The sequence below is a fragment of the Xylocopa sonorina genome, chromosome 3 (assembly GCF_050948175.1).
Source record: "Xylocopa sonorina isolate GNS202 chromosome 3, iyXylSono1_principal, whole genome shotgun sequence".
In the NCBI taxonomy this organism is placed as follows: Eukaryota; Metazoa; Arthropoda; class Insecta; order Hymenoptera; family Apidae; genus Xylocopa; species Xylocopa sonorina.
This window is the reverse complement of record NC_135195.1, coordinates 12,540,185-12,560,868: the sequence shown is the minus strand read 5'-3', so window position 1 is coordinate 12,560,868 and position 20,684 is coordinate 12,540,185. Positions and strand designations below refer to the sequence as shown.

At 49.2% G+C, this 20,684-nt stretch overlaps 1 protein-coding gene across 2 annotated transcripts in view; it reads right to left on the bottom strand.

Annotated features, from left to right (window-relative positions):
- Window positions 1-20,684, bottom strand: part of Mam (neurogenic protein mastermind) — a 180,211-nt gene that overhangs the window by 54,101 nt on the left and 105,426 nt on the right. For both annotated transcript variants that reach the window (XM_076910999.1, XM_076911000.1), the window contains one exon: window positions 172-1,884. In XM_076910999.1, coding sequence (XP_076767114.1) covers window positions 172-1,884 — 1,713 coding nt within the window. The remainder of the gene's footprint in view (window positions 1-171; window positions 1,885-20,684) is intronic.

The following is a 20,684-nucleotide window of genomic DNA, read 5'->3' as shown; positions in this document are numbered from 1 at the left end:
AACTGCATAATGACCACAGTAACCTAGTATACTCCAAGATTGAAACAGCCCAAGGTATACCCTTTATCTTTCCCACGCATCGTACATAACACGGAGCAAGCAGCAAACGAGTTAATAAATCTTCGCACGAAAATCAATCGTAGAAACCGAAACGCGAAAAGCCTCACTGACCTGAATCTGATGGCCGGGATTGTTGATGTGTAGCTGTTGCGCCTGGTTGATCTGCAGAGTGGAGGTGCCGGGTCCCGAGGGAGGCCTGGGCGGCGTGGAGCTAGTGAAGGGTCCCTGGGATCCGGTTTGATTGGGTCCACCGCCCTGGGAGCCCCTCGGTGGTAGCGGGTAACCGGGACTGCCGTGATTCGGCATCGATCCGGGGCTACCGTACGGCGAATACTGCTGCTTGTAGCCACCGCTTGGGCCGAGCATCGTGGGTTTCCCACCAGCGGTTGGCTGCGGTCTCTTCATGTCCGCCAGGCCCGCGGCGAATTGGGTTTGCGAGCCTACGAACATGTCGTTGGCCTGTTGACTCTGGAATCCAGCGGTGCCGTTGTTCTTGTGGTAGGAGCCAGCGCCAGCGGTGGCTTGGGTCTGTCCACCAGGTGGACCACCGCTGCCAGGACTTCCAAGATAGTCCGAGGTGCCGCCAAACTGAGGGAACTCCGCGTACGGGGACCGAGCGGTGGGTCCTCTTGCTGCAGCCGCGGCGCCAGGGTTGAACCCACCCAGACCTAGCTGTTGACTCTTGTGCTGATGCTGCTCCGCCATCTGCTTCAAGGTCTGAGCAGCTGGGCTCATCTCGGACTTGAAGTCAAGGCCAGAATAGGGTAGTCTAGCGGGTGAATACTGAGCGGAGCCAAGACCGCCGGGGCTGGAATTGGCGGGTACGTTCGCGGTCCCGTTGTTCGTATTGGTGCCATTGTTCACGCTGTTGTTGTTCTGGTTCCCGTGCTGCTGGTGTATGGCGTCCTTGTCGTCCTCGATCTTGATCTGGCCGTTGTTCGTCCCGATGCTGTTGTTGTTGTTGTTATTATTGTTGTTATTCGCCGCTGCGGCAGCGGCAGCGGCCACCGCAGCGTTGTTCGCCAACGCGTCCACAGGGATCTTCTCCTCGAAGTCGAAGTCCTTCATGAACTCCGGATGTAAGTCGGAGATCTCCGAGATCAGGTCCTTGAACGCGTCAGAGGTGATGATCTCGTCGCCCGTGTCTTCTCCCATGAAGTCGGAGAACCCTGGGAACCCAGCCCCGTTCGCGGCCGCGTCTTTCTCCAACGCAGCCGCGCATTGGTCGAGGTCCACGAACTCGTTGTCCGGCTCTTGCTTGCACTCGACCAGGTTCCCGATATCGACGCATCCGATGCCACCTGGCGCGGTTGGTCCACCAGCGCCGTTACCACCCGCGCCTGGCCCACCCCCAGCCCCGTTTCCGGCCTGTGGCCTCGACGCAGCAGACGCAGGGGTGTCTGGTCCCGACTTGGGCGACGAGGACGCGTTCAACAGATCGCTCTTCACCGACGCGTTCGTCAGGGCCTTCACAGTCACGTTCGTGGAGATCTGTTGGGCCTGAGAGTTCGCCGCGGACGTGGTGAATTCCAGCTGCTGCACGATCTCCACGGAGAACTTGGTCAACCCCTCGTTACCACCGCCACCACCGCCGCCGCCGCCGCCACCGTGGTTCGCCCCTGTCGAATTCGCGCCGTTTCCAGGCTGATGCTGACCGTGGCCGTGATGAGGCCCGCCTCCACCGCCGCCACCGGGACCCTGCTGGTGCTGATGCTGTGCCTGCGTGCATTGCAGCTTCACCGGTGGCTCGCCGAACCCACCGTCTCCGCTACCACCGCCGGCTGGCTCCAACTCCTCCGCCGTCCTCTTCACGAATTTTTGCTGCTGAAACGAGAAAGAAGAAACGTCCATTAGTTCGATGCACGACGGTGCGATGGATGCGATGGGGTGTGGGCTGGGGTTTACAAGGGTTGAATGGTGGGTTCGCGGGTAAGCAGACGCGTGATGGTTTCTTTGGTGATGATACGTTTCGAAGGTAAGAGAGGTAGCTGACTGGGCAGAAGTTTTAATTTTGAATTGATGGGTGACACACCGCACATGTTTCCTCTTCGTCTACTTTGCTACGTTCTCGGCTGGTGTTCCATTGAAGAGGATAATTAAGGATATACTTCATTTCCGAGGTAGAAGCGTTCTTAATTGCATACCAGAGGAAGCGTTCGAAGTGACCTTTTTAAGCGACACGCGCATCGTGACCCTGTCTCGTGGATTTCCTGTGCACGTTCGAACAATCCTCGTCTATCAAAATCGTTCTCCAATTTTCTTACGTATTTCCCTATATACATAGAACGGAGATCTATGAAACTCGCGATGCTCGATTCAGTTTCGTCCGATTCGTTCGAACGGTGGCCGAAAATTTAAAAAAAAAAATAGGAAAAAAACATGTTTGTTAGCAGAGAGGAGTCGCGCGAAATCGCGGATCAAACAAATGTCCGTGCTCGATCCGCGAAAAGAATAATCGCGCGCGTTCCATTATTTGACTATACTGATCCGCGGGGCCAGTTTCGAAACAGGCGAGATACGTGCCGTCGACGCGGAGAAAAAAGGCTGGAAAAAGTTGTTCCAGGGCGCGGTCGAGCCACCGCACAACCCCGTACGCACACGGTAGCGTACATTTGTCATGATTTGAACCGGGGATAACCCACGCCTCGTCCCGAAATCGATAATACGTATTACCCTCTAATAGGGAGTCTCGTAACCGCGTTCCCTGGAACGCACCCCCGACCGGTTCCTCTTCTCGACGTCTCGAGCGAATCCGCGCCTCCTACGAATCTAATCAGACGTTGCTATCGAGCGTACGATCGATGAGAGTCGCGAAGAGCGTGGAAAATTACCGTTATCGAGGGCCTCGAAGCGTTATCGGGGCTCCAGATGCGCGGCTCAACCCCTGGCGAACGGGGTGCAAGCGCGGCGAGAGAGATAAGCTCGCGAGGAAAAGGCAAGTAGTTCGACGTCGAGGCGGATTCGAGCGTATCGCGGCGTGCGGGTTGGCTGCGATAAATCTGAGCGTAACGCGGCCCGCTCGAGAGTGCCCCGGAGGCGTCTCTGGTGGGCCGCGCGAGGAAATTGCGGAGAAAGCGCGCGGTAATGCAGACATTTCCGTCGCCTCGCGGAACCGGAACGCCCGTATTTTTCGCCCGGGAAAAACGAGAAAGCCGGCCTGGATTGTGTGCGCGGTGCACGGACCTGTAATAGACACGAGCGAAAGAGAGAGAGAGAGAGAGAGAGAGAGAGAGAGAGAGAGAGAGAGCGTGGAGATCCAGGGGAGCGTAGTTTCGCCGTAGTCGACTTCGCGGGAGCAATTTCGCGGGGCGAAAAGTGCGCTACGGGTACTACCTCGCCGGATAACGGTCCGAATCCGCGTCGATATTCCATCTCCCTTCGCGTTTGCTACTCGTTGTTGCTGTGTGCTCCCAGTTTTCCTTTTTTTTTTCTTATTCACATTCAGAAAAACTCACAGATACGGAGCTGCGTTGGGTACGTAGTTGAGATATTAAACTATTTTAAATAAATATTGCAGTTTCACTGACTCCCACTGACACCAGCACATCGTCAACAGAACCTTCGTGGAGACTTTGCTTTCTGTTTCTGCACTTTCAACGATCTCTCGAACGAAAGTCGCTGTCAAAGCGCTGGTACGATACACGGAACGGAGGCGGACTAGAAAAACCGCAGATGCCATCATTGCTACTTTTGCATTGGATAAAGCGTACGGTCACTCTGTGGAAGTTATCGAGTCGCTCGCTGCAACTAAGAACGGACTAGCAAGTTTCCATCGTCGCCTCGAACTTCGTCGGAAGCGATTCTTTAAACGGTATTCGAAGAATTCGCAGAATTCGCGCGCGATCGATCTTCCTGTGCCTGTGCCGCTTCCTCGAACCTGCTACGTCTGTTTCTAATTACCGATACGCTGGTAACGAGACGCGACTCGACGAATTAACAAACTCTGCGAATTTCGTACCGATCGATCCTCGACTGTCTCAGCTAATCGATCAGCTGCTTCGAAATAGAGCGACGCTCGAGCAAAATATCAGTAAAACGAAAGAAATCGGAAAGCAGTCTCACGCGAATCGTAAACTGAACGGCGGTGTAACGTCCCACACTCGTTGCGCTACTCGAGGAACGAATATTTCCCAAGAAAGTGGACGCGCTTTCATACCGCTCCGCGGCGGGCGTCAACCGGCTGCAGGTCGTCGACAATGGCAGACAACCGTAATTCATGCAAAATCATAAACAACAATTATTCCCATATAGGAAGAGGCAGAAATTGCCCGCTTTCACGCGCTCGTCTAACGGAAAGAACGTTGAAAAAGGCTTTCTACGCGGCTGACGGCGCAGTCGATACGAGAAAGTGGACCGCGCGCCGTTTCGAGGGTGCACCCCGATTTTCCTCGAACGCCGGGAGAAACATAATCGAGGCTGTCAACGGGCGATCCCGCGGACGACGACGCAGTAATTAACGCGGACATAAATCTTGCCCGACTTTCATTCCTGTCCGTTCGGTTTCATCAACCTGTCCCGCGCCCCTCGCGCTGCCTCCGTTCCACCCTCTGTTCTCCGGTTCTTTCGCCGCTCTCACCCCTTCCTGACCGACGCTCTTTATTACGCTTCGAGAATTCGCGCGATCAATTAATTCGGTTGCTCGGTGGCTGCGAATTACTAGCTACCGCCACGTTAACAGGGGGTGCTCCAGTGCTTCGACACCCTAATTTTTCTGACAACCCTCTCCCCGCTACAGACTCGATAATTCTTGCAAAATCTATCTACATTTTGATCTTCTTTAGAAATCCTTCGAAAACAATGAGCTTCCAATCAAATGGATCTCTCTACAGAAAAATAACAGGGGTTGAACGTGTCCTCGCGGTTCTTTTAAATATCAGAATCGCGAGTTTTTCCAGAAACACGTGAATCCCAATTCGTTCTCCATCTGTTTCTCGCTCTCACGGTTGTAATTATCCAATATCCTCGTTAATTCCTTCCTATCGCACTCGATCATTACCTACTCGCAACCGGTTGCGACGAGCAGTCTCTCGTTTATCATCGAATAGCCCACGGCTCGAGTCGACGACTTCGAACGCAACCGCGCACCCCCGCGATACTTCGCGAGGACGCGCCCTCAGGAGCTATCGAACGATACAAACGATCGTTCGACTGGGTGAAATCGAGCGATCTGTTGAATCTCGACACCGCGTCGCGGTGATACCAGCGGGATAAGAAGCGTGGAGGTAACCTTGAGACATGGGCGCGTGCTCGAACCGGCGTGGGTGGATACGCCGCTTCTATCGAGCGTTACGTTTCGTTAACGACGCCACCACTCCGCTGGCGAACTGTTAACACGACCTAAATATCAACCGAGCCGCTCCGCTGTCTCTGCTCGCTCCGCTCGGATCCACCGAAATATGGAGATTGTTCGCTGGCTTATCTACATCTGAAAGTAGCTCGCCAGGAAACGTTCCAATTATTCTCTTGCATCTGCGTTCCTCTTTTGTTTCTCTCTCTCTCTTTTTTTTTTTAGAAAGGAAGAATAGTAAAAATAACGTACAAGAGGGTTTCGTTTGACTCTCGAGCGGAGCTGATGATTTTTTTCATAGGAAAATTCGTGAAAATTGTGGCAGAGTTAACGTTAGTCAGAGAATCGGTGGATCAGAGCGGACCAGAGGCGAGTATCAGAAAATTCGGTTCTGCTGGTTGATATCGGGGTAATACTAGTTAAAGCTACGGTGCGATTGAATAATATCGGTAGCATCGATGTAAATAGCTGGCGGTACGTAATTAGTGAATTAGAGTGGACTAATATTGATGTAGTATCGGGAACTCGGCGCGAACTAATATTAAGACAGTATTACAGCATTAGGATGGGCTAATATTGGAATATTACTAGAGAATTAGAGTAAATCAGCGTTGATGCAGTTGCGCCCAGCGTCAAAGCGAAGTGGCGTTAGAGTATTAGCTTGTTTTCGGTGAAGAGCGTGTCTGCGACTCCGGAGCGCGGTGAGTTTCTTGTTACACGTCAAACCGACATGACTACGCTATTTCCATCGTTCGCCTGCGAACCCAGTCGCGTTCACCTCATCGTCCAGTCCATCTTCGATCGACTATCGTTCGATGATGAAGTAACGAGGGATTCGTTGTTGCCTCCTCTACAAATTCGTGCCAGTTTAAAAATTGTCGCGTTTCGAGCACGATAATTCTACATTTTAGAACATCGAGAGACTCTCTCGGTTAATTTAATTGATAAGCGTTATGCAACAGCGACTATTGTTAATAGATACCGTAAACGTACTTAATACCGTGAATTGTTATGTAACACACGTCATCGTTATACAATAGTAACCGTTGGTAGTGTTGCAAATGTACTCTCGAACGAGGCATGTAATCCTCGAGTAATCGCTGCGATCTACCATGGATACGATGCTGAAACCCTCGCGTACCTTCGCATTTTCACGATGCGATATTAAGATTTTCCTAGCGAGAACAAGGAACTGTACACTGTACTAATTGAACATATAAAAATGTAACGATTTCAGCTCGCTCGTCGAGACAGCTCCCACTTCGCGAAGTCCATTCGCGGCGATCGTTTACAATTAAAATTCGCTCGCGACGTTAACGCAACTCCGCCGCTTATCCACGGCGAACTTCGAGGTTTATACATATTCAGCTTGAAATCGGTGGTTCACGGCGAGGAACGTGACACGCGGGGATCGTAATCTTCTTAACGCCCGATCGTATCTCGCGCGGGAACGCGTTTACGTCACCGGCGTTACCGCGATAATCCGCGAACCTGACAATTTATTCGATTTTCCATCCGCGGATAACGTTTCACTTACCGCCCTCGCGTTGCTCCTCGAGCAGCGGCGATCGTCCGATCGAAGGGGAGGTCGAGAGCCGCGAGAGGAACCGGTGGAACGGCTGGAACCGCTCGAGGCGACGGAAGGGTTGACGTTGCGGAGGGTAAACAGCTAAATAATAAACAACGGTCGGGGCACGTGCCGCGATGCCACGCTATTTACGGCAACGTGTATTTATAAGCCGTTCTAATTCAGTCGCAGATGTATAAATATCAATTTAGCATCGCCGCCGCGCGTGATGGCGGTACGATTAACCGTTAACGAGCTGTTCATCGAGTGGACGCTCGATTAAACGCTTGATTTCGGTAGATTCGATCGATTTCTGTGATCGTGTCATTCTTTGAGTCATCGAGAATTTCGTTCGCTGTACGAAGCGAATGTTTGATTGTTCGAGGTAAGGAGATCGCGTTGTTCGATGAAATCGGTTCCGTATCATTCTGAGATCGCCTCGAGGGAAGCGAAGAGCGGAGCATCGACTATCTACGTAAGTTTATTATCAGTGTCTAGTAATATCGTGTCAAGCCACGAGTGTACGGAGCCGTACTGTAATTGCGGTGGAAGCGATGCGGTTAATGGGGTGTGGCAGCCCCTGCTTCCGAAGTTATTATGCCCCTATATTATTGATACAACTCCATTACGAAACTCCTTGGAGAGTTCGGGTAGGACAGGCCGCGTCCAGCCCCTTGCTTTTCTCGTGATCACCCTTTTCGTCATTCTGGAACCATCCGATCATCCGTGAGCGGTCGCTTCATTTTACGCAAAGTCTATTCCTAATGTCTTACGAGACCTTGTCCTGGTTCGTTGCTTACAAAGAAGTAAGTGCAACTCGATCCTCGAATGATTTGAATTTAAAATCAAATAGAATTCATCGTAAAAGTTGCAGCAACTATTTGAAACGTCTGGTACGAGAGATTTACAAAGCCGGCTGGCTCGTCGCGTGTCCACTTTCCGCTTTCTACGTTGTCACGCGAGGAATGCGAGTATCGAGCATAGGCGATCTCCTACCATGGCGGAATAATTGTCGATTTGGTGGACCGACCACGGCCAGGACAAACGGCGGCCGCCCACGTCCGGATTGTCCGCGGTCAACGAACCGTGCGGAGTCATTCGACGAAGGGGGTGGTGGCGCGCGAGAAAGAAGGGCGCGAGGATCCCCAGAAACGCGTCTTCCGATGGGAGGCGGTCGTAACTGGGCCTCCAACTTTTTGACCCAATTTTTTCCACCCCCCGACTCTCGCTTGTCTCTCCACGAAGCTGAACGAGGCTGCTGTTCATTGCTTCGCCTCGTGGGAATGATAATCGCGTCGAGGGTGATTTGCGGAACGATTTGACGAGAGCTACAAGAGAATCTATTTCTGGGTCTATCTTCAAGATTAAGAGAGATCGACGTTTCAGCTTGCGAACTCTGTCAAATTAATTTACGAACTGCTAAAAATGCGGGACCGTTACGTATTATAAAGCGCTCGAAGAAGATAATGGGCGAACGACACCTGACAATGGTCCCCAATAAAGATTAGAAGACGCAGGGAGGGCAGGGGAGGGTGTAAGGAAAAATTGATCGGCCATAAAAGCCCGTTTAAGGTGAGTTTATTCGATCCCACGAAAGGTGAATCGTCTCTCCTCGAGATAAGGGAGGCGGGAGAGGATCGAAGAGACACGGTGCAGGCGTCGAACGCGTTCGCAAGGGCCAACGTACACGCAAATCCATATTTAGACTGGATATCGGCTCGGTTACTTTTAGACGAGTGAATGGTGGTCAGGCGTGGGCGTAACGCTTACCCATCGAAAATCCCGTTCGTTCGGTAGTGAAATTCATTGTGCCGGCGAACGGTCGTTCATTACTCGCCGGGCCAGCCAATAAAAACCCGATGCGTCCCTTGGACCACCACCAGAATCGGTGAATAAGAAAACGGAGTCATCCTGCTCGCCCTCTCCCCTCTCTCGCGACGCGTTTTCTCGACTCAACGATCTGCCAACATCGACCATTCCTTTTTTAGAACTCGATCCGACTTTCGACCCGACTAAATTCGCTAATTTTAGTGAAATTGATCGAGCTAGTGGAGCGGTGACTGCTCGCGATTTTGTGCTACTTTGGTTAAAAAGAAATAAAGGGGTGCGAAGTGAGAATTTTCGATGCGGAACCATCGAGATGTTGGAGGATCGCGTCTTAATAAGATACGATTGGCATCTTTTCTAGCGAAACTTGCGAGCACAGGATCGTTCACGTGCCGCGTCGCTCGATGATATCGCGCGTCAACTATTGCGGCGCACGATAGATCCGCGTGTCACGATACAAAGCACGAGCGCGGGCCCGTAGACTTTCGTCGCTTGATATGCAGATTCCAGTAATTACAATAACAAATCGCGCGCAGGCAGACATAATGGAATCACGTGATTGTAACGTGTGTAACCGGGCACATACGCGATACGCGGACCAAACGGGGCACCGAATCGCTGCCAAGCGATTTCGAACGACCAAGAATACGTGCGCGCGCACGTTTCAAGAAGATCTGCGAACGAACGTCCGGAAAATGGATCGCACGCGAATCTTTAATCGAAATATTAATCGCGATCAAAGCTCGAGTTTGATTCGTTAAACAAATCGTTCGTTACCGTCAGTACAGGCATCGTAGCTTGTTACGATACGATTGTACGATACCTTTTGCTCCATGAATTTTTTAATATCCATTGAATATTCATACGTATTTTATGACGTTATTTTGTAACGAATAATATTCTTCCGGCTGCAAACCAAACGCATTGTCGTTTATATTATACTCATTAACGTCGAGAGGGGTCGATACATTTGATATGTCGCGTTCACTGTACCGAGACTGCATAATCTCGATATTTACCCGCGACGAAATTATCAAAATTATTTCTGCGCACGTGTACGTAATGTGGAAAACTTTGAATATTAATCGCATTTCTCGGATAAAAACGAAGCAAGAAACACAATCAGATATACTTTGGCCACTCATTAACGATTCCGTAACCAACGGCAACGAACGTCAGTGAAACGTTGGTACTATTTTCTCTGGTTAATCCTAAGCTCTTAATCAACCCTCTGTTACACCTACTATCGATCCACGAAAACTGTACGGTTCGTTACTTACACTTTGTTCCACGCATTTCAAAGTTGTACATCCAAGTAACTGATTTCTACGCGATGCTATTAAATACCAACTTCCGACATCGTTGCGTGTAAAAAGTTGAAATTAGAAAGAAGCGTACCATAAAGTACGTTTTCAGCCAACAACAAAGTTAACGAGGTCCATAAACAGTCTTATAATAACTGCGCACCACGACTTTTCAACGCAGCTATTTTCAATACCCGGCTGTTTCTACCCCTTTCTCCTCGACGACGCGCAACATCCCACGTTATTTCACGGTATCAAGAACAATACAGACGTATCAATCGCTGCAAGATGTCGCAGAGTAATTATTTCCGCGGAAAATCGGCATTCGTCACATGGCTCGATCTACAGGCGAGGCAGAAAAATCGTAGCGACGGAGATTCGCCAAGGAGTATCGAACGGAGACGTATTCAGAACGAGACGTCGACGCACGATTAAAATACTCGCGTATTAATCGAGCGTCGAGCCAATCGCTATCGTCAACTGTCCGAGCGTGCAACACTTGATGCTCCCGCATAATTCACGACGATACCCGTGAAATTATTTACTATAAGCGTGGGATATTCCATTTGCGAGACGAACGGTGAGCGCACGCGATACCTGCCTCGATCCTTAAGGCGCGTACATATGCACGTCGCTTACAGACAATTTGCCTATCGACGATACTGCTCGCAAACTGACTGGATAGAAATTGAAGTTTCTCGAGACGAGCACGTGTCGAGTTAATTTCAGCTACGAAGTAGAACGTGTCGTTTTTGTATTTTATTTCTACGAGTTTCGTGGATACGCGTAATTGTGCAGAAGCCTTTACACGGTGCATCGTACGTGTGCATAACTATGCGGTGAGTATGCGAAAAAGTTTCCTCGGTACCCCACGCGGAGCGTAGCCACGACGAGCCTTTCTTTTCGAACGAAGCCAACTGTTTGGACGACTGCGGAAACGCGTGTTCCAAAATGGATTTTTTGTCTCTACGAACGTCTTTCTCTATTTATTTTCAGATTTTCGCTTCTTTTCTGAGCGTTAATCGGAAATATTTTTCACTAAAACAAGTCTCGATTACACTCCACTCCAGACCGATAATTTACAACCCCATTAAGGGGGTGCCACCGTGCTTCAACTAATATCCAATATTCTTCTGAACTGATTTAAAAGAAGCGGAGACAGCGCGGTTTCCCTCAGACGCGAGCTGCCCTCAGGAGCGGCGTCAAAATGGCGCGTGGACGTAAAAACTGTGCGAGCGATCGCGAGTTACCTAGAAGTACGCGAAGAACCGCGGAGAGCAGCTTGCACGTGCCGCGAGCGATCGTCGATCGGAATTATATTCGATCGTGGCGAGGTGGGGGAGTTTCGTTCGCGGGGCAAGCCAAGGCGGTTCGTTCGCTGCGCTAACGGAGTTGTTATCGACGGATCGCCTTGACCTCGGACGCGCGAAACGAGGAAGAGACCAAAGGGAGAAGGAGAATGGAGGAAACGCGCAATACGTCGTCCGGTTCTCTTATTACAGTGCGTATGCAAATTTTGATATTAGGTGGCCGGAGTTTGGTACGCTTCGCGGTGCTCGCTGACGTCGGAACGCGAACATCCGATGATGAGGAGGGACGCCATCGTGCAACCAACGAGTACCAGACCATTTTAGAACGTAAAGACACGTTCGCGCGCGTATGCGAAGACGAAAATGGACGGAAAACGTTGCGTCTTAACCCTGCGATAGAGCAGCTACTTGTGCAGCGGTGGAAAATTTCGAAATTGGCACCTGACGCTATATTACGCGTTGATCGAGAATCGTCTCTTCGCTTCGACAAAGTAAAAAAGGAAAATATTATTTTTAATATTGTCTGAATTATCGATTGATTTATGTACGTGTGCATACTCCAGTTTAGATTGTCGTGTGCAGAAAAGGAAAAAAACAATCGCGATTGCTTTGTCCGGTGAACAATCGTCTCCATGGCGCGGCTGCATAAGCAGTAAAACGACGATTGATTGCCTATTGTCAACCATTCGGAGGCCTATCATTTTCTTATGCATCGCGCAGCCAAATGATGGCAAGAAAAACGGCTTACCTCGTCATCGTCTATTGTACGATACTTACGTACGTGTTCCGCGACTTTTCGACTGTTTACTTTCCGTCAAATCGCGAAGCATCCTGAAATCACTCTGTCGACCATCGCGAGAAATCGAACGAAACTGAAGTCAGCGAGCGCAGTGTTCAACGGTGCAGCGATTCGTCTGGTTTTTGTATAATTGACCGTCGCGAGATAAACTACACCGCGAGGTTATAATCGGTGCATTCGACGGAGATGCTCGAAAACTAGTTGTCGGATATTATCGTTGTTTTCGTGTTGTAAGTTCCATCGATTAACCCGTTATCTCCGTTACACTTGGCCAAGGCAGAACCTCGTTGCAACTGTATAATTGATATTGTACATCGACCTCGAGTTTCCATAAGATGCGCGCCCCGTCCACAGGATCGAGAGTGCTTCGCAAAGTAGGATTACGGTTTAATCGAGGGTAATGAAGTATGTTTTGCTGCTCGCGTTCTGCGTCGATGGTTATTTATATGACGAACAAACACGACGCGACGTTAATAATTAGCTCTGCAAGTGACAACGAGCGGAAAATTAAGAATCCAGAGTCCCCCGTGACCAGGGGGATGAAGAAAATTGAAGTCTCCCACAAAATGCAACCTCAACCACCGTTCGAATCGAAGCGAATTCGACTTCGCCACCGATTTCCAGCCGCCAGGGCACACAGAACCCATCCAGCAGGGTGATTTCGAGCAACACTCGATCGAAGCGGTTCGTGACAATTTTTCAAGCGGGCAAGTGGGACTTCGAGGCGGAAAGGTAGCGGAGAAAGCGCAGATCGATCGGACCGGTGCAACGGCGCCCGAGCTGCAGCAGGCTGGGCCGTTTCGCGGCGATAAATTCCAGCGAAAGCTCGCTACCGCTCTCTCGGAAGTCTCTGTGGCTCACGAGAAAGAGAAAGAGAGAAAGAGAGAGGAGAGAGAGAGAGTTGGCGGCGTCGAGCGTCCTACCCCGCGAAATATTTCACCACCCTGGCACGGCTCCCGTCGGGGCGTCGAATTGATTATTGAACAAACAGCGTGATACCCGACTTACGTCGACGGCCGCGGCGACTGTTTCCACGGCGGAGAGGTTCCGGCCGCGCCTCGATCGGTCAGACTTCGCCGTGCGCTCCAGAGGAAGATAGAGCACACGCGGGGTGGAGATCGCGCTTCCGGAAATTTATGACCACGACCAACCTGGACACGGTTCGAGCTACGGCCCAGCCGCAATTTACAGGCCGACTTATCGCGCGGATGCACAAGCTGGCTTCGTGGCTACCACTGATACGATGCGGTTTTTATTTCATTTTCTTCTGTGTTTTTATCTTTTCGCTTTTCGAGCGACGACGGTTGGAACGTAATCGCGCTTGCTAGGTGGTTTCATGCAAGCGTTGGTTAACTTGATAGACACTATTTATTCATTTTCTTAAACAAAGTCAAAATTTTAATCTCCACGCATGGATTATCGATACTCGAGTCTCTTGATGGCTCGTCGAAGCACTGAGGGGAATCTGAATCGATACCAAATACTCAGCGATCGATCAGCAATCGTAACCTAGTCTAGTGATCGACGAGACCTGTACCGGAAGCGCTCCAGCGTCGCTCTAGCTTGATCTATTTAATTTGGCGAGCGACGCGTCTCCGGTGCACGGATAAATATTCATCGGGACGAGTGGGTTACACAGCCGCCGGGATTATTCCTAGTTATCATTTATTCATCTATGTCGTCGACGAGGGGCCGCGTTCGCCGAGGAACGTTTTAATTAAAAAAGATACGGGGCCGGGGCGCGAATTTCTTCGCGCGCGACGGACAGAAGGGGAGGGCAGGATAATTCAACGCGCGACCCGAACTCCCGTTGCTCACCCGCGCGAAAGGAACATTATTATTCCAGCTGCCGAACTACGGTAATTCGCTGCCGGTCTAGCCACGGCCATTGAAACTTCTCGCCACGCCGACTATCTTATCTCGTAACAGAGGGAATTCAATTCTGCTGCCCGCTATATTTAATTAGCCCCGCCAGTCACCCCTTCGTTCGACTGGCGGTCTTCTTTTTACTCGACAGGGCCAATCCGTTCGGTAAGACGAGATTTCGAGGCGTGATTCTCTCGTCGAGCCTCGATCAGAGCTTCGATGACCACGATTACCCTCGAATTTCATATCTCCTTAAGTAGAATTCTATTCGATTACATTCTCGCGGGACTGGCGTTACGTAGGTGATTTGTAAGAGCAGGAATAATCGAACGAAATTATAAGTCATCGTTAGCGACAGACAGGCATGACAATTTCGTACGGTTGTCCGTTCGTTCGGGCGCGCGGAGTCGATTTGATTCGGTTGAACGAGAAGTTATACGCGCTCGCCGCCCTTTAATATTCCACCGCAACTGACACGGTGAAATAGTGTTATGGCAGTGAAAAACAACTTTCGGAATGTTCGCCGAGGCAGAACTTCCGCGGTCGGTGGGAAACTAAATACGAGGCGAGTAAGACGTCGGAGCCCGAGGTCGCTTCGACGCGCGGTCTCCTCCGAAAATTTATGCACCTGTATCCCTTCCGACCTATGCATCCTCCGTAGTTCGACAAATGGTAGTGGCGGATTTTCAAACTCCAGACTCTGGCTACCGGATAGAATTCCCCTCGAGGCGCTGCCCTTGATATTCTTCCTCGTCTATCGATCTACCGAACGCCTGTATATTTAATACCCCCGTAGTCTTCAAATATTAACCCTCCATCTTTCTCGCCGTCTCTTTAATTAACGCTGGACATCGAATTGCACTCTCTTCGTTGCCCGCGTTCCACCGCGAAATTAGCCTTAAACTCATTCCTCGCTGGATATCGCGACGATATCAACCGATCGCCAAGCCTCGAATATCACTTCGCGAGACGCGATCCTTTTAACTCTTAAAACGATTTACCCCACGCGCTTCCGACATCCCACAGATATCTCGAGGATTCGAATAATACGTACGATTCGAGATTCACGACGCGACGAGCAGCCAGAAAGAACGGAAGCAAAGCGGAAGCCAGAGTTTTTAGCACCCCATCGAGCCGACGAGGGGTTAAACGACTAGGCCAGCGTACCGATTCCCGCGACGTGCCATCGGCTATCGATTTCCCTTCGACCTCTTTCAACCCTCCAGCCTTCTCGGAACGCGTTTACGCCGGCACGTCGGCTCCGCCGGAAGAGTGGCTTTGCATGAAGGTTTCCGCGCGCCCCTGCATCAACGAATCACCGAAAGGGAATAGCTAACGACCGAAACACCCTTCCTTCTTCCCGATTCCTACTAACGCGTGTATTTCCTGTTCGACGTGGACAGTACGTTCCTCACGAATCTGATAATTCCATGGACGTGTTCGATAAGTGACGAGAGTCTCTCGTGCTGTCCAGTGAAGCTTGAAATTACACTGAACTCGTCAAACGGACCGAACGGGAAACTAAGATGTTATTGCTTGCATACTACTTATAACGAATGATTGATTGACGGGCAATTATACCAATTTAACTCTCCTACGCTTATTTGTAAACGTTATCACGAACCTACCTAATCATTCTTGTTTAGCGGTACACTTAACAGTACGAAATGGTACGTACGGTGTAAGAGAGTTGAAAACCAAGTGAAATATATTCCTTTTTTAATTACAAGAACAAACAGTCGGCAGAACTTACCCCCAAAGCTACCCCCTCGCAATGCGAGCAACAGATCCGAAACGCTGGCGAAGAAGACAGAAGGTCGAATTGGCCATCGACGGAGTTCTCGATTGGCCCACTCGAATTTCTTGACTGCCACGGACACCAGGAGGAAACGACGCGCGCAATGGCCGCGAAAACGATTCCGCGGTGCTTCACTATACCGTTTCTGATTTACAACGACCCCGTCGCGGCTGATACGGTTCGCCCCGCGAAATGAGCGCGCGCGCAGGCTACGCGATTTAATTGCGAAAGAGCGCAAGCCGGATGATTTACGGCTGTTCCGTTATGGCGTCGTTCCCGATACGGCTCGTTACAAATCCTCCGTTTACCGTTTTCGATGTACGCGAAACGTAACGCGAACCGCGAGCGAGAGATCCGTTCGATCTCCAGCGAGGATAAATTTCAGGGACCCGAACACCTCGCGTCCGCCTGACGTGCTCCGTTTCCTGTTTACACGCGAGGCAAGCTTTCTCGGTTTATTATAGATTTTTCTCTCAATCAAGTCGCGAAAAAAACAAGAGAGAGAGAGAGAGTCCACGTTACGAATGATAATTGCGTACGAATCTAATCGCGACGTTCTATTACCGCTCCGTTATTAATTAAACGTTAACCACTGATTAACGATTAATTTAACGATACCTAGCAGTTACTCGATCTCCAATTAATGATTAATTGATCTAATTCCGCGCGGCATCGTTCTCGGAAAAAATTAGTCCCATCGCGTTCCACGCGCGAATTACGATGTTGTACACGCATTAAATCGCGTCGACTTCGGACGATCGCTTCCGGAGAACGGTCTCGCGAACTCGGTTCTTTCACGGTCGTTACGTCGCCTCTGTTCTTCACCTGCGACTGTATCAAATGACTTACTAATAGCATGGCATGCACGATTGGTACTGAAGAAGCTCTTCCTTCAAAACTTAATTTCGAAACGTTTCTTTAATTCCAACATCGATGTCCAAATTCCGAGTTCTAAGAGAATTCTACGCGTTCATCGCGACATCCAGACTTTCGATTAAAGGAGAATTTGTATTTTATCAGAAACCGTATAAAATACATACTCGTGTTTGCGGACACTGATTAAAACGTTCGATGTACCCAACGCTTTAATCAGAGAAGCGAATCCCAATAAAAAAAAAAAAAAAGGAAGAGGGAAAGCCTTAAACCCGATGCACAATACCGGCGTAATTTCGTTTGTTTTACCGTTTTATCCCGGATGGTCCTTCATAAATATACATTTACTGTCATATTTATCTCGTTACCGATATATCACGATCCCCCGCGAAGAGGAACACGCCACAGGACACTTCGGTTCATACGGTACGAACCGATATTCCGCTGGTCGCGCGACGCCGCTAATTAAAGATACTCGTCGCGATATATCCGACAGGCACGCTCGTGTCCCGTGCACGCATACGGCTTCCGTAATACTTGATCGATAACTCAGCGTTTGCATCGCTGGCTATCGCGGAGGAACGCCAAGCGCTTTTCTCCCACCGATTTTCTTTTTTCACCTCTCACTAGAAAAAAAAAAGCCGCACGTTTATAGCCGAGAATCGAGACGTTGGACTCTTTTCGCCAATTATCTAATAACGTAACCGCGGAGATTTCATTTATTATCGTTCAACGCACGTGCGAGGTCGTTTTCATATTAACATACGTGTGTTACATATTACATTCTAATGGTTGCAGGTTTTCCGCACTGTTTTCGAGATTGTTTCGACGTCGATACATGACGAGTCACTAGTGACTCGCAGTAGTTCGCGTATGATCGATTCGAGTAATAAGTTCGTCTTCGAAACCGTCGTCGTCGGTGCGATCGTTGTCAGAGAGACTGGCAGTGGTGTTTTCCGCGGTTTTTCCGCGCGCGAATAAATTAGCGGCTGCCACGAGGCCAGATAAATGGGCGACGATTATTTCGTCGGCAATGAAAACATTAAAGATACCCGTCGACGGCCGGGGAGAGCTCGGTCTCCCGGCCGATATTAGCGCCAGAATTCCCACAACACGTTTTGTCACCGATAAACCGCTTGACTCCTCGTCACCCCTGTCCGAGATAATATGCCGTTCCAATAAAATCACTTTACCCGCGGACAGATAACGCCGTGTAAGTAAAAATCGTTCCGCGAACACCAGCTTTTTAGGAGGACTCTCCTCTATTCCCCTTTAAATCACACTGTCGACCAACATTTTCTGATAATCATTTTTTGTTAGACACTAACAACGCGTTATTTGTAATACACAGGCTAGAAGAATTCTATTAAGGATAGAAGTCGATTTTTCATTATTTTATTCTGCGATAGTAGGATGTTAGAGTGTTTCAGGAAGAGGGTAGTTTTACTGTACACCCTCGTTTACGTCTTCCCGTGTTTCACGATGGAATAGCTTTCTATTGGTAAAAGAAATTCGTATTACGATAACAGGATGGAAATGTACATTTCTCCTAACAATATGCGGTATCGATTCTAGGGTAAGTAATTGGATCAATTTTATACGAGGTACGCCAGGATGAAGAGTGCGTATCGATGACTGACAGAACGTGGAATTTCAGCCGCTTTGTTTTGATGATCGGTTTAGTATCTTCGTCTCGGATATAAGGCTTATCTCTGTTCGCTAAATCGATATTCTTACGACACGTTATTACGCGCGAAGCTTTTCCAGTATTTACATATATCTCTCTTTCTGCGAACCGAGCGAACAAAAATTCCAGTTTTGCACGACATTTTTTCGAAACGCTGCAGGGTATTTCACCCTAGCATCGTCCGCGAGCGAATCACCGATATCGCGAGAATTCGCAATGCAACAGGAAGATCAAACGTAACGCAGCCGAGGCGGATCGCGTTAAAACGCGAGGGCGGTCGATTTTCCAGCGAGCTCGCTGCCGATTCCTCGCGACCGGTGCGAGCAGAGGGTGGTTACGTAATCGCGAGTTCAGGGCAAAGTCTAACAGACACGACACACCTCCGACCTTCCTATCGATCTGCGGCCAGAGGTTTTACGCGTCCTCCGCCCTCCGCAACCTCGTCAACCCTCTCCTACCCTCCGTTTCCTGGTCCCTATCCGCGCCTCGAGTTCTCGCCACCAGGAAAACCGACCGGCTGATGCTCTAACGCGAGTGTTTCTCGGCCACCACCGCCGCGAATAATAACGTTCACCCTTCCTCTCCTTCGCGACCGTCTTCGTCCTGTTCTCAACCCTTCGAGTGAACGCCGAGGAGGCCAATAAAGCGTCTTTTACGAGCGCGCGACACCTACGAGGCGTAACGCAACCCCCTTCGTGGCGTGATTGAAACGGCGGGTTCCTGTCCGTGAAATTGGTATCTGTATTCGATTTGGCGATGATTTGGCTGGACGGACGCTACGCGGATGGGGTTGCGGCAAGGTTTTTAAGGCGCACGGGTGAATTCGTTCGGGAGGATTGCCAGCGAAAGTTGGACAGTTTATTGGTGGGACTGTTGGTAATTTGTTGAATTGATCGTCGCGTGAAATAATTAGGTTTCGTGTTGATAAAAATTCATCGTTACGGTGTTTGTTTAGCTACGTAGCTGTTGATATTTTTCCATTTTTTAATCGAGTTCGTAAATTGTATTTAATATACGCTAACAGAATTCCAGTCCAGTGGCAGATTAACCCTTATCGGTCGTATGTCGCCACTGATACGACATCGTAATTTAGTGATATAGGTTACGTATCGAGCGGGAATTGGCCAGATCGAACAAGTTGGAGATTCGAAAAAAATACCAAGCGACGAAGACTGTACAAGTGACCACAGATTGCAAATATTTCATACGTAATATGTACATAAATAATTTCGAGTATACACTCGACGTGGATACATCAGCTTTTACTAGTTTCATATTTCTTCCATAATGCGATACTTCACCCCGCCATGATAAATTTTATATCCGATAATCACCACGGCTATTACTATATTTTATCCAATGCTCAAAGAGAAATGGGAGAAGGTGAAGTAAGATTAAGGGTATCCATCACCGATAATCGACGGGGATTGTTAAAGCCCCGTTGAGGACCGAAGAAAATTTCGAGTTACAGCCGCTGTAAAGTTTTTAAGACCGAAACGCGACCGTTACGTTTGGAAGTTTGGATTCCGAAAGAGGAAGAGGGAGAAAGAGAGAAAGAGAGAGAGAGAGAGAGAGATCTCAGGCTATTTACTTCATCAGAGGGGCTGAGCGAGCGCCACCGAGTGTGCGCACACATGCAGGATAAGCCTTTTTAAGGGTGAACAGCACGAGGTGAGTAAAAGGTTACAGCTCGTATTTTTGAAGCTCGAAAAGAGCTTGTCTTCGTGAATGGAGAAAGTTTTCGTATTTATTGCGTACTATATTTCTGCTAACCATTCGAACTGAAAGTCGACAACTTATGGGATGGATTTAGAAGGAGAGAGATTATGAATTTTTGCGATCGAGAAACTAAACGAAATTAGAATTGCGTCAAGAGCATAGTCTTCGATTTTTTGTATTACTCGGGAAGGAGGCGATCGTTTGTAAAAGTCGCGTCTAGATAAATGTTCTTTATAGCACATTACGGTCTGATCTTAGAATGGAGTAAAGGTTTACGATCGCTTAATCTCACCCTTTACATCGCATTGACTTACAACCTCACGCTTTCCATCTTCACCCTCTTTTTTACACCTGCTCGATCGCGTCGCACCTTGCCCCGTAAAATAGCGAGTCTGTCGAAACGAACCATCGGGAGCGTGACAAAATGTGCTTGCTTCTCGTACAATATAACCTGCGACACCGTTACATATTAAAATTCAATTTTTACGATAACAATCTTTATAACTGTACTATACATCGCTGCTATTATTCGATAAAATATCCGAACGAATATCTTTTCCTTCCGTACGATCAATTAAGAAGATTAC